Source organism: Oncorhynchus nerka, linkage group LG6 (genome assembly GCF_034236695.1).
Source record: "Oncorhynchus nerka isolate Pitt River linkage group LG6, Oner_Uvic_2.0, whole genome shotgun sequence".
Classification (NCBI taxonomy): Eukaryota; Metazoa; Chordata; class Actinopteri; order Salmoniformes; family Salmonidae; genus Oncorhynchus; species Oncorhynchus nerka.
Genome location: NC_088401.1, coordinates 62,016,352 through 62,029,383, shown reverse-complemented (window position 1 = coordinate 62,029,383; position 13,032 = coordinate 62,016,352). Strand labels below are relative to the sequence as shown.

The window sequence follows — 13,032 nt, the reverse complement described above, 5'->3', positions numbered from 1 at the left end:
TCTATGAATTATTTTAGATTACTGGTATAAATCGATCTCTGAATGCACTACAGCAACGAAATCACTCTCTCCTGCTGCGTTACGATGTAAGTGGCTGTGATGTAGGTTTCAGCCAGGAGTTGATGGACAGTCGGAAAGCGAATGAAATGGTAGGAGGGACAGCTCCTCTTCAAGTGGTGTCAGATTACACATCCTGCTTCACAAAGGCAGAAGACACATACTCCTGTGTCCGTGAGAATCAGGGCTACTGCTCAATGCAGGGGCAGCAGGTAGCCTAGTGGTTAGAGTGTTTAGACTAGTAACCGAAAGGTTACAAGATCAAATCCCCAAGCTGACAAGGTCCAAATCTGTCATTCTGCCCCTGAACAAGGCAGTTAACCCCACTGTCCCTAGGCCATCATTGAAAAAAAGAATTTGTTCTTAACTGGCTTGCCTAGTTTAATAAAGATTTTTTAAAATGCAATAGATTTCAATCTATGATGACCACATATCGATTTTTAAGCGAAAATATCAGTCGGAAGCGGTACTAGATCCACGCAAGTCCCCAAAACAGGGAAGAGTTAAGCAAAGCGTGTATGGGGCCTGCATTCCTATACACAATTACTTTCATCATCCATTTCTGTTGTGCACTGAGCGACCAGTGGAGAAACCAAATCCTTTTATTGAATCACTTCAACCCTCACCTTGTCCAGGTATGTGTAACTCCACGTCTTCCCGTCAGCAAACAATCTGGACACAACGCGTCCCTGAGCGTCATACTCCAACCGCTCGCTGGTCTGCCCCCTCTGGAGGGCACTGATCTGACCGTTGCTGCTCCGGCTGACGTTCACGGGAAGCAGCTTACTGCTGGGTACCCACAGCACAGGGTGGCCCGCGCCGTCATAGATAATCTTCAGCAGGAACTTCCTGTGGTCATCGTAAATCTTCTCCATCCTCAGCGTACGGTCGTAATCAACCGATAGAATGTTCCGTCCATTCACCTATCAGTTGGTATGTGTATTGAATCAAAGCCAAGCCAAAACAACAACAGACCATAGAGATCATATTAGATTACTAGAGGGGCTATGTCACAAACCCTCAAAGTTTCAGAATGGTAAGAAAATGTCAGCCATTTGGGAGAAATCCAAACCAGTCCGAATTGCAGTAGAGTCATAGGTGATGCATTTCATTCTCTTACTTAAGCAGGAAAATACAAGTAAGGCATATGATATATCAGTAATTGTATAACAAAATTATTGTCAACCTAAAATATTGTCATATAATTATAAATACAGTATACAAAAGTTTTATATCAATTTGATTTAGAAATAGCCTCTAAAATATATGCAAGCATACCATAAATGTCTTAATATTGTCTTCTTGGAAAGCTGTAAGTGTTGTAATATGATACCATATCAGTACAATATCATTTACAACTTGTCAACAACTGATTTGAGCCTGTGTATGGCTATGCATTGACTGCATTGTTTGAATGAAATGTTGGCCTATTGGCAGTTAATTTGACAAATTATTGACTAGGTAGCTCCCAACTCCCTTACCAAAATGGCTGACGTTGTATACCATCATAAGAAGGTTCATGTCAATTCTAGTAGTCTAATTCCTAATTCTATGCTACAGACTTTTAAGTCACAGAGTCACGGAGAGTGCACTTATTATTTTGTCTGGTGCCCTAAAAACAGCATTTAGTGTGATTGCCGCTCTTTGGCAGTCAGTGAGAGGAGATGAACAGCTCCTTCAAGGGCTTCATTAAACTGAGAGACACTGGCATTTGCTCAGAAACAATTAAACCCAAAATTGCTGTTAAGGAAAGTAACTACCCAAGTTAAGTTCATAACGTCAATTGTAAATCTCATTGGCAGGTTCTGGAGAAGAATACTGGCAGTATAGGGTATTGGGAATTTGGAAGCAGGTACTATTTTACTGCATTTAATTGAAATCAGGTATGCTCATATCTCACACGCAACTCCAGGATTAATCATTGATGCATCCAGGGAGGCATTTAAATTATTTTGCTGTAGGTCTACACTTCAGGTAAGTGTCACAGTTAATATAAAGTAAATTAGTGAACAACATGTCTTACAGATAAATGAAACTCTGAATAATAAAGTGAGACTCACCCTTAGCTTGCGCCCAAAAACAATGACTTTGCCCCTGGTTTGCTCCTTGCGGAAGCGCCACTCAACCAGATTCTGCCCACTCTCCCCTGGCAAACTCATGTTACGCCGTGCCACGGTGGGGTTGGCAGTGCCCGCCAGGATGTGGGGCTCAGTCTGGTAGTGGGTGTCCATTCCGTTGGCATAGGTGATCCTCAGAGAGTTATCATAGCCAACCTGATAACTGCTTCTACATTGATCTGAAATGTTTAAAAGACAGGGTCATAAATGATAACAGTGTACTAAGTATTGTAACTCTAAATCATTGTTGTGGATACTCGGGGAAATCTTGCCACCTATATCAAAAAAAGAACTACTCACTGGTAGAAAACTGAGTAACATTTAAAAAGTAACTATAGAACTACAACAAATGGAAGAATTAAATAAATAGCTCAATACAGTGGACAAAGAGTTACAATACAAGGTTTCTGCTTACCCCACACACTGAGGAAGTAATCATTTACACTGTCTTCTGTCAAAACCGCTCACCCATAATGATACATGACTTAATCTTACTCAACATTGCCGTGACAACCCAAGCAACAATGACAAATAACTACTTTCAAAATGGCCATCTGAACTGTTTGTACTTGTTTTAGCAAGACAGAGAGGAGATGTGTGGCTTACCCTGAGCCAATGTATAGAAGGCACGAATGGTGGAGGTATTGGTGGTAATGCTAATTTCCTCTTCAGTCAAGGAGCTCTCAATGTCCACGGTCAAGGCCCTGTAGATGTCGGTGTACAGGTTGTTCACTGTTCCGGTGGGGAACGTCACGTTCATTAGCCTGCCTTCGCTGTCATAGCTGAAAGATAGATGGAGAAGTTAATGTAAAGGTGGTCATTATGATTCATGAATGTTTCCATTGATGCATGGTGTCATTTTTTTCAGAGTATGTAGGCAACATCAAAGGGTCAAAATATGACACTGTGGGCAAATTCTCCAGTGTGTGTCAATGTGAAGGAAGTTACTGTGACTGCCACCAATTTCACATCAAGATGAAAATACACTGCTCAAAAAAATAAAGGGAACACTAAAATAACACATCCTATATCTGAATAAATGAAATATTCTTATTAAATACTTTTTTCTTTACATAGTTGAATGTGCTGACAACAAAATCACACAAAAATGATCAATGGAAATCAAATGTATCAACCCATGGAGGTCTGGATTTGGAGTCACACTCAAAATTAAAGTGGAAAACCACACTACAGGCTGATCCAAATTTGATGTAATGTCCTTAAAACAAGTCAAAATGAGGCTCAGTAGTGTGTGTGGCCTCCACGTGCCTGTATGACCTCCCTACAACGCCTGGGCATGCTCCTGATGAGGTGGCGGATGGTCTCCTGAGGGATCTCCTCCCAGACCTGGACTAAAGCATCCGCCAACTCCTGGACAGTCTGTGGTGCAACGTGGCGTTGGTGGATGGAGCGAGACATGATGTCCCAGATGTGCTCAATTGGATTCAGGTCTGGGGAACGGGCGGGCCAGTCCATAGCATCAATGCCTTCCTCTTGCAGGAACTGCTGACACACTCCAGCCACATGAGGTCTAGCATTGTCTTGCATTAGGAGGAACCCAGGGCCAACCGCACCAGCATATGGTCTCACAAGGGGTCTGATGATCTCATCTCGGTACCTAATGGCAGTCAGGCTACCTCTGGCGAGCACATGGAGGGCTGTGCGGCCCCCCAAAGAAATGCCACCCCACACCATGACTGACCCACCGCCAAACCGGTCATGCTGGAGGATGTTGTAGGCAGCAGAACGTTCTCCACGGCGTCTCCAGACTCTGTCACGTCTGTCACATGTGCTCAGTGTGAACCTGCCTTCATCTGTGAAGAGTACAGGGCGCCAATGGCGAATTTGCCAATCTTGGTGTTCTCTGGCAAATGCCAAACGTCCTGCACGGTGTTGGGCTGTAAGCACCACCCCCACCTGTGGACGTCGGGCTCTCATACCACCCTCATGGAGTCTTTTTCTGACCGTTTGAGCAGACACATTTGTGGCCTGCTGGAGGTCATTTTTCAGGGCTCTGGCAGTGCTCCTCCTGCTCCTCCTTGCACAAAGGCGGAGGTAGCGGTCCTGCTGCTGGGTTGTTGCCCTCCTACGGCCTCCTCCACATCTCCTGATGTACTGACCTGTCTCCTGGTAGCGCCTCCATGCTCTGGACATTACGCTAACAGACACAGCAAACCTTCTTGCCACAGCTCGCATTGATGTGCCATCCTGGATGTGCTGCACTACCTGAGCCACTTGTGTGGGTTGTAGACTCCATCTCATGCTACCACTAGAGTGAAAGCACCGCTAGCATTCAAAAGTGACCAAAACATCAGACAGGAAGCATAGGAACTGAGAAGTGGTCTGTGGTCACCACCTGCAGAACCACTCCTTTATTGGGGGTGTCTTGCTAATTGCCTATATTTATTGAAATTTATTGTCAATCAGTGTTGCTTCCTAAGTGGACAGTTTGATTTCACAGAAGTGTGATTGACTTGGAGTTACATTGTGTTGTTTAACTGTTCCGTTTATTTTTTTGAGCAGAGTATAATATCAATTTATGTACATTTTAAGTGCAAACCAGTAACTTATTTAGCTTACCTTATGATCAATGACTATTTCTTCATATTACTCAAATATAATTATCTAGTCAGACTCATCACCCCAAAAAGTGAAGGTCTATTCAGCCATTCCAGGAATCAGACCCTCTTACTTCTGTATACTCACTCGTAGAATGTGGTCCAGCCGATTTCAGAGGTCTTGGTAGCCAGCAGGCCAGTGTTACCATGGTAGGTGAGCAGCACCAGTTCCTGGCCCTGAGCCATCAAGGTCTTCAGCCTACCGTTGGTCCCCATGGTCAGCCAGATTACCTGGTTGTCAGGGGCGACTATGCGCACAGGCATGCGGTTAGGGTCGCGGCGGATTCTCAGAGTGTTTCCGTTGCTATCGGTCATGGCGGTTACGTCGTTCTCCGTGCTGTAGCTGAAGGTATACTTCAAGTCACCCGTCATGAGGCTGGCGGTGTGTTGGTGGGTACCATTGGTGTCAAAGACGTACACTTCCTGGGCGTCCGGCGACGCCACCTCGAAGGTGTTGGCATTGGAGGTCAACGCAGGCCCGTTCCTACCGACCGCCCGGATGCGGATGTTGCCCAGGTCTGCCATATACAGGGTGCCATCGGGTGCCACGACAAGAGAGGACGGTGCGTTGAGACGGGCGTCTTTGGCGTAGCCATCACCCGTCTGGTAACAATCGCAGTTAACATCGTTCTTACAGTCGCAGTCGGACGGCGACCCCACCAGATGGGTTATTTCACCATCGATGGATACAGTTCGGATTCGACTCAGCTTCCGCTCGTCAGTTTCGGCGATGAAGATGGCGCCGTGGTAGGACACGGCGATGGCTATGGCAGAATCCAGGGGCGTCAGTGCTGCCCTTTGACCTCCACGGTCCATTCCGGCCAAAGGGCAGTGAATGGGCCGGCCTGCTGCAATGCTGACCTGCCCGTTCTCAGTGATTCGTAGGACCACATTGTTGTCCAGGACGTACAGGGAGTTATCCATGGGGCTGACCGCTAGGTCGGTAGGCCACTCCAGGAGCACCTGCAGATCAGGACATTGTTATAGGCACCACTTCACAGAGACATGGCATTAAAACGTGACTGTCAACCCAAATTACTGTGATCTTCTCCATCTACACATCACCAATGTGACATTGGCAAACTTGTCCCATTAGAAATGTCTACAATCTCTGAAATATTTCAGTGTGACATCAGCATTGTCAAAAACTGTGGGAAAACACATCCTTAATTGTCCTTTCCAGACAGTGATTAATAATAAGGCATTTTGCCCTTAAGGCTGTCTCTGTGCCTGCTGTGCCATGCATGCCAGCCTGCCAGTCTGCCTTCTTATGGGGGACAATATGCCTTGGGATGCTACAGTCTAGCCAAAAGGATATCTGTGTTGGGTTGTAACATTGAAGTGTCTTAATTAACTTAAGACGACATGTTTAGTCCTATGCAGGCCAGTCCGCCTGATGGTTTCATGCCTCCATTAGGGTTCCGATAAGACAAATGGAAATGCTCTCTGGCAAGTCCCCTTGGTGTAAAGGGCAGATGTATGGGACTCCAATCCAAGTTGAGTTTGACTCTCGACTCCAATCCACTCCTGAAACGTCCCCTCCAGAGACCCTAAATATATGGTATGTACTGGAGGCCCGCCATTCCATTTTAATATGATAAAAGCTTTCTTAGTTTTATTTTCTTCATTATTCATTTGCACCATGTCAGAGACTGTATGTAATGGAAAGGGGATAGAGTGGAGATGTTTGAGAGGATAGACAACGTTATATTGAGTTAATGTTTTAGCCTCATGAGGAGGTAACTTATTGCCTCCTGACAGGGCACTATGTTCATGAGGAGGTAACTTATTGCCTCCTGACAGGGCACTATGCTCATGAGGAGGTAACTTATTACCTCCTGACAAGGCACTATGTTTATGAGGAGGTAACTTATTGCCTCCTGACAGGGCACTATGTTCATGAGGAGGTAACTTATTACCTCCTGACAAGGCACTATGTTTATGAGGAGGTAACTTATTGCCTCCTGACAGGGCACTATGCTCATGAGGAGGTAACTTATTGCCTTCTTCATGCACCATTATCAACTGTTAAGGGAAGATTTTTGGAGACACGTTCTTTTGCATCTGTGGAAAGTTGTTGAAATGCTGAAATGTCATGTTGTTTGGTAGGAAAAATCAGTTGCTGACTACATGAACTTCGATTACACCTGATTAAACTAATCAAGGGCTTAGTGGTTATTTGACTTATATGAGTCAGATGTGCTAGTGTAGTGCAATAACAATATGCAGTCCTGGGAAACACTTTTCTAGATACCCAAAAATAAGCCTCAGCAACTTGAAAGATAGAGGTCCTTAAACCACAATACAATACACCCAAAGGTGTATTATTTAACTGTGTAAGTACTTCCATTATCATGATTTCATGGCAGTTTTGGGGGTTCGCTGCGGTCATAATTGCTTGATTTTACTGCAGCATATTTTACATTTTGCATGGCAATATGCAATGATTTTGTCCAAATTGTCACAAAAATGGCTTGATTGAACCATTTTATGCTTTAACCTTCTTTTTGTAGTGTGGTAATCAGACAGTTTAATGCGCTAATATTGCAGAGATTTGATGGTTTTATGCTGTAATAGTGCGATGATTGGTCAAATTGGCATGCCCTTGATAAAAATATATATATTTGCGATCTCAGAATCCTAAAGAGACTGACATTATGTAACACTCCAGACTGAGTGACTCATAGATGGGCAGGAAGAGAACCACAAGGTGGCGCTGTGATGTGAGCCCTATGGGAACTGACTTGAGGACAGAACAGGCTTGAGGGAGACCTGACTGGTAATCTGACAGTCACCTGATTGATGTCCATGCTGATGTCACAGGTCAGGGGGCGTGCCGACGTGAGGTCATTGGAGCCCAGGAGTGTGGATATGATGCCGCTTTGGTCAACTCTCCGGATCGTGGTGCCGTCCACAAAATATATCAGTCCATTCTTGTCCACAGTGATACCTGTCGAGGCAAAAGGGGGGAAGGGGGGAATAAAAGAAAGGCAGATGATAGATGTGTCAGATGTGGGAAATGTGAAGTTCTTTCTGCCTCCATGACTCTGTGGACAGAACACGACGGATACATATGTCGAGTTTGGCTTCCCATTATTCAGGTCACTGCAAAAAGCACATCCTTCAATAATTCAACCGCCTGCTTTCCTGCTATTGAATAATTTCTCAGGGTGAAGTGGGAAAGGCTGTATCTCTACTGTATGTGTGCCTGGCACCGCGCATCCCGCCATATCCCACCTCTAAAAACAGAACTCATAGGTACAGTGTCAATGAGCGTGACTTTTTTACCTTAAATTGCAGCTCCAACACCCAACATTCATCAACCCTCTTCACTCTATCTGTGAAATGGGTGGGCGGGGGGAAATGACGGCTAGGGCCAATTTTAGACGAAACGGGTGAACGACAGGCAGTTGCCATGGTTACGACGGTGGGCAAAATTGCCCGACTGATTGAGTGTCGGCTGAGGGTTCCAACTTTCTGTGCGAGGAGAGAGTGCTTGCCGTAGTAATTTGTCCCACACAGGGAAAATACATTAGCAACCATGGCACACTTCACATCTCATCATGTTATTGTGGGCTCCTAACAGAGAGCGGTGCCTATAGGATTTCAATTAAACCTCTTGTACATTTCCATTTCTTTTTTCAATAAGCCCTATAAAACGCTGGTGTAAACACACTGTGGTTGGTTTTTAAACTCAACAGGGTGAGAAAAGTAGATCACAATAGGTGAGGAATTGGTATATATTCTGCCTTTATCATATTTAATAGCTTCTAAATCAGTTTATTTTTTTATGATTTATTTTTATAGGTGAGTGCTTTGGTTTGACCTGTGGCTACATGTAGGTCTGCACAAAGATTGCCTGGCTACTGAAACATTAAAGAGCTGAGGGACCACCAATGCATTCTGGGAGTCGGAGGGGAAATTCAGACAGATGAAAAGTGTCACATTTGAGCATATTTCAGCAAACGTCTGGAAAAGAAAACCCCAGCCATCTGCCATCTTTCCCCCAGCCTCTACCTCCTCCCATTTCATAGTTAGAGTCACTCCCTCCCAGACTCCCTTCAGTCAAACCCACTCTTTTAAATGCAGTCTAAACTGGGCCATTAGGAAGGACTTTAAAGACTAGCACACACCAGACAAACTAATAATCCATGACTTCTTAACCCCTTATGGTCGTGGAAATTGGCCAAATTGAAACAGAAGAACTTTAAAAAGCATATGCATGACCATGGTAGCAATTGAAAGAGAACACTGGAGATTATGAGGAAATTATTAGACCAAAGGTGAGGACACAATAGTTCACCTGACACGTCTGAATCCACTACTGATTTTATGTGCATTTTACATTTACTGCCAGTTACCCTTGTGTAAACATTTTCTGACCTGGTGAAACATATTACTTCTAAAACATATTTTGTGCTGTGAATCACCAATCTTTTGAAAGCTTTGCAGGATTCAATTTCAGCCCTGCGGTAGCACATCCAATTCAGCTAATTGTGTTCTAATCAAATGTTTTACTGCAGGGCTGCAACAAAAGCCTGCAGCCTTTACACCCAGGAGTTTTCCAGGAGCGGAATTGGCAAACCCTGGAGGGAACAGACTAATGTTGGCTCAGGTCCTACCTTTTGGCCCAGTGAGCAGGGCCTCCGTGGCCTTTCCCCCATCCCCACAGTGGGTCTCGTCAAAGGGCAGACAGTGCTCCCCGGTCCCTGCCACCACCTCCGCGTTACTCTGCAGTTCCTTGATCCCCGTCAGGACCTTGGGCCGGTAGATCCTCCGCGAGTTGGTGTCGGACACATACAGCTGCCCAGTCACTGGGTCGGTGGCCAGGTAATAGCGGTGAGCAGGGTTGTTACTAGGATTGAGGAAATAATGGTGGTTACTGTGATTGCCGCAATATGAACAATCTCAAAATAAACTTGTTTAAAATGTGTTTTTATGAACAATCCAAAAATAATCAACGCTTTACATTTTTTCCTTTGTTGAATTTAAAGGTGTTTTTCCTAAATAACAGAAAGATCATTTGACATTGAGAATGATAATGACCCCTGAAAAAGGAGCCTCTGTATCTGTTTGTGACTTTGTCATTGTGAATGCCCAATTAAGCTTGTGAGTATTTTTGCATAACAAACAGGTGGGGAATAGGTTTGACAGTCAAGGAAAAGAGTCAGAGAATTTAACAGGATATGACTGGAGTGGGTTTGAGTATGACAAAGCGGCAGCGACAACATCAAGTGTGTCAGATTATTTTAACCGTCATCACTCCCCTGCGCGGGGAAGCCTGTAGTAAATATAGAATCAAGTGTTTATGTTAATGACAGTCAACAACTGAATGGCATTTCGTCGGGTTGTGCTTATTTGCATTCATTTTAAATGCCTCAAAATGTGTCGGGCTCCTTCAGAATGAGTTAGGAGAGATATCTTCAAGGCTTGCTGCTATTATGAAAAAATCATCCAATGTAAGAACAGAATTCATCATTTTCTATGTAGGGTGCTATATGCCACCAACATACAGCAAGTATAGTAGTATTGACTGTTGAATTTTTATCTTTTGTCAAAGGCAATTACATTTAAAAAAATTCTAAGCCAGTTACCCATAATCCTCTTACATGACTAAATGACACATTGCACATTGACATATCAAAAGGTCAACTCTTTCCAACTGAGGAAGACACAACTCATCTGTGTGCTCGGAGGCCAATGATAAGCCTGAGACATAAGCTGTTGAATGTGGTTAGAACTTGTTTAACTGTCTGGCAAAGAAGATAGCCCCAGTAAGTGTTCTTATGTTTAATGGTACATTAGTCAATACTGTAAGCCTTTGACACTTATGAATGGAATAATGTGAGTGTGTTAAAATAAATGTGAGAATGCATTAAACACAGTGAAAAAAAGTCATGTTACATTAGAGAGTGTGGTTATAAAACTGGACACCTTTATGAGCCAAACCAGATGATTAAATAATGCCTTAATGGCTTATCAATTTACCATAAACATATGTTCATAAAAAAATACATTCATTCTTAACACACAGAAAGACAGTGACAGAATTGTACCATCATACACCTACCTGTGTCTAAAATCTTTATTTCTTAGGGCGGGAAGAAAGGAAGGAAGCAGAGAAGAGAAAGACAAAGAGAGACCGTAAAAGTGTGTGACTTAAAGGTCTAAGAAAAACACCATAAAAAAGGAGCAGACAATGAAGATTTGTTGTGCAGAAAGGAGAAGGGGGAAAAGGAGGAGTGACTATGTCTTGGAGTTAAACCCTGCACCCATAACTCACCGAGGGGAGAATATATGTTGTGGAGTTAAACCCTACACCCATAACTCACAGAGGGACAATATAAAAAACTCCCCCACAAGGGAATGCATTGTGCCATTACCCCACTGCTTTTTTCTCCATTCAAATCACCAATAGTGCTGAGCGATTCATTCTTTTTGAGGTCAAATCAGTTTCGGTTCGATTATTTAAACAAGGACAACCGTTTTCAATTTCGATTATTATTTTTTAAACATTAAATGCCCTAGCAACACTGTTGTGTTTAATGCATTCTCACAATTAATTCAAATCCAATAATGGTAGTGTCTGACATTACCGCTTATCATTTATTAAGCATAATTTATTCACATTGCTTTACTTTAATAAAATATTTCAGTTGATGTGTATATTACATTTGTTTTATTTGATGAACATTATTTAATTCCAAGTCATCATCTCTATAGAGCTGCTGCCTATGCTGTCTCACACAATCACTATTTTAGAAGTTCTTCAAAGTAAATAAGGAATACTTTTATGACTGCTGAATATCAACTATCAATCACTTAGATCAGGTACAGTGGGGCAAAAAAGTATTTAGTCAGCCACCAATTGTGCAAGTTCTCCCACTTAAAAAGATGAGAGAGGCCTGTAATTTTCATCATAGGTACACTTCAACTATGACAGACAAAATGAGAAGAAAAAAATGAATTTATTTGCAATTTATGGTGGAAAATAAGTATTTGGTCAATACCAAAAGTTTATCTCAATACTTTGTTATATACCCTTTGTGGGCAATGACAGAGGTCAAAGGTTTTCTGGAAGTCTTCACAAGGTTTTCACACACTGTTGCTGGTATTTTGGCCCATTCCTCCATGCAGATCTCCTCTAGAGCAGTGATGTTTTGGGGCTGTTGCTGGACAACACGGACTTTCAACTCCCTCCAAAGATTTTCTATGGGGTTGAGATCTGGAGACTGGCTAGGCCACTCCAGGACCTTGAAATGCTTCTTACAAAGCCACTCCTTCGTTGCCCGGGCGGTGTGTTTGGGATCATTGTCATGCTGAAAGACCCAGCCACGTTTCATCTTCAATGCCCTTGCTGATGGAAGGAGGTTTTCACTCAAAATCTCACGATACATGGCCCCATTCATTCTTTCCTTTACATGGATCAGTCGTCCTGGTCCCTTTGCAGAAAAACAACCCCAAAGCATGATGTTCCCAGCACCATGCTTCACAGTAGTTATGGTGTTCTTTGGATGCACCTCAGCATTCTTTGCCCTCCAAACACGACGAGTTGAGTTTTTACCAAAAAGTTATATTTTGGTTTCATCTGACCATATGACATTCTCCCAATCTTCTTCTGGATCATCCAAATGCTCTCTAGCAAACTTCAGATGGGCCTGGACATGTACTGGCTTAAGCAGGGGGACACATCTGGCACTGCAGGATTTGAGTCCCTGGCGGCGTAGTGTGTTACTGATGGTAGGCTTTGTTATTTTGGTCCCAGCTCTCTGCAGGTCATTCACTAGGTCCCCCCGTGTGGTTCTGGGATTTTTGCTCACCGTTCTTGTGATCATTTTGACCCCACGGGGTGAGATCTTGCATGGAGCCCCAGATCAAGGGAGATTATCAGTGGTCTTATATGTCTTCCATTTCCTAATAATTGCTCCCACGGTTGATTTCTTCAAACCAAGCTGCTTACCTATTGCAGATTCAGTCTTCCCAGCCTGGTGCAGGTCTACAATTTTGTTTCTGGTGTCCTTTGACAGCTCTTTGGTCTTGGCCATAGTGGAGTTTGGAGTGTGACTGTTTGAGGTTGTGGACAGGTGCCTTTTATACTGATAACAAGTTCAAACAGGTGCCATTAATACAGGTAACGAGTGGAGGACAGAGGAGCCTCTTAAAGAAGAAGTTACAGGTCTGTGAGAGCCAGAAATCTTGCTTGTTTGTAGGTGACCAAATACCTATTTTCCATCATTTGC

General features: G+C 43.5%; 1 protein-coding gene across 1 annotated transcript in view; it reads right to left on the bottom strand.

The window, feature by feature from the left end:
* The window catches only part of si:dkey-237h12.3 (teneurin-3), a 172,077-nt gene that overhangs the window by 9,898 nt on the left and 149,147 nt on the right, over positions 1-13,032 (bottom strand). The window contains exons 22-28 of the mRNA XM_065019761.1: positions 10,863-10,883; positions 9,415-9,647; positions 7,588-7,742; positions 4,881-5,755; positions 2,781-2,956; positions 2,118-2,353; positions 684-980 (exon numbers count right to left, since the gene is read on the bottom strand). Of these exons, the coding sequence (XP_064875833.1) occupies positions 684-980; positions 2,118-2,353; positions 2,781-2,956; positions 4,881-5,755; positions 7,588-7,742; positions 9,415-9,647; positions 10,863-10,883 (1,993 nt within the window). The remainder of the gene's footprint in view (positions 1-683; positions 981-2,117; positions 2,354-2,780; positions 2,957-4,880; positions 5,756-7,587; positions 7,743-9,414; positions 9,648-10,862; positions 10,884-13,032) is intronic.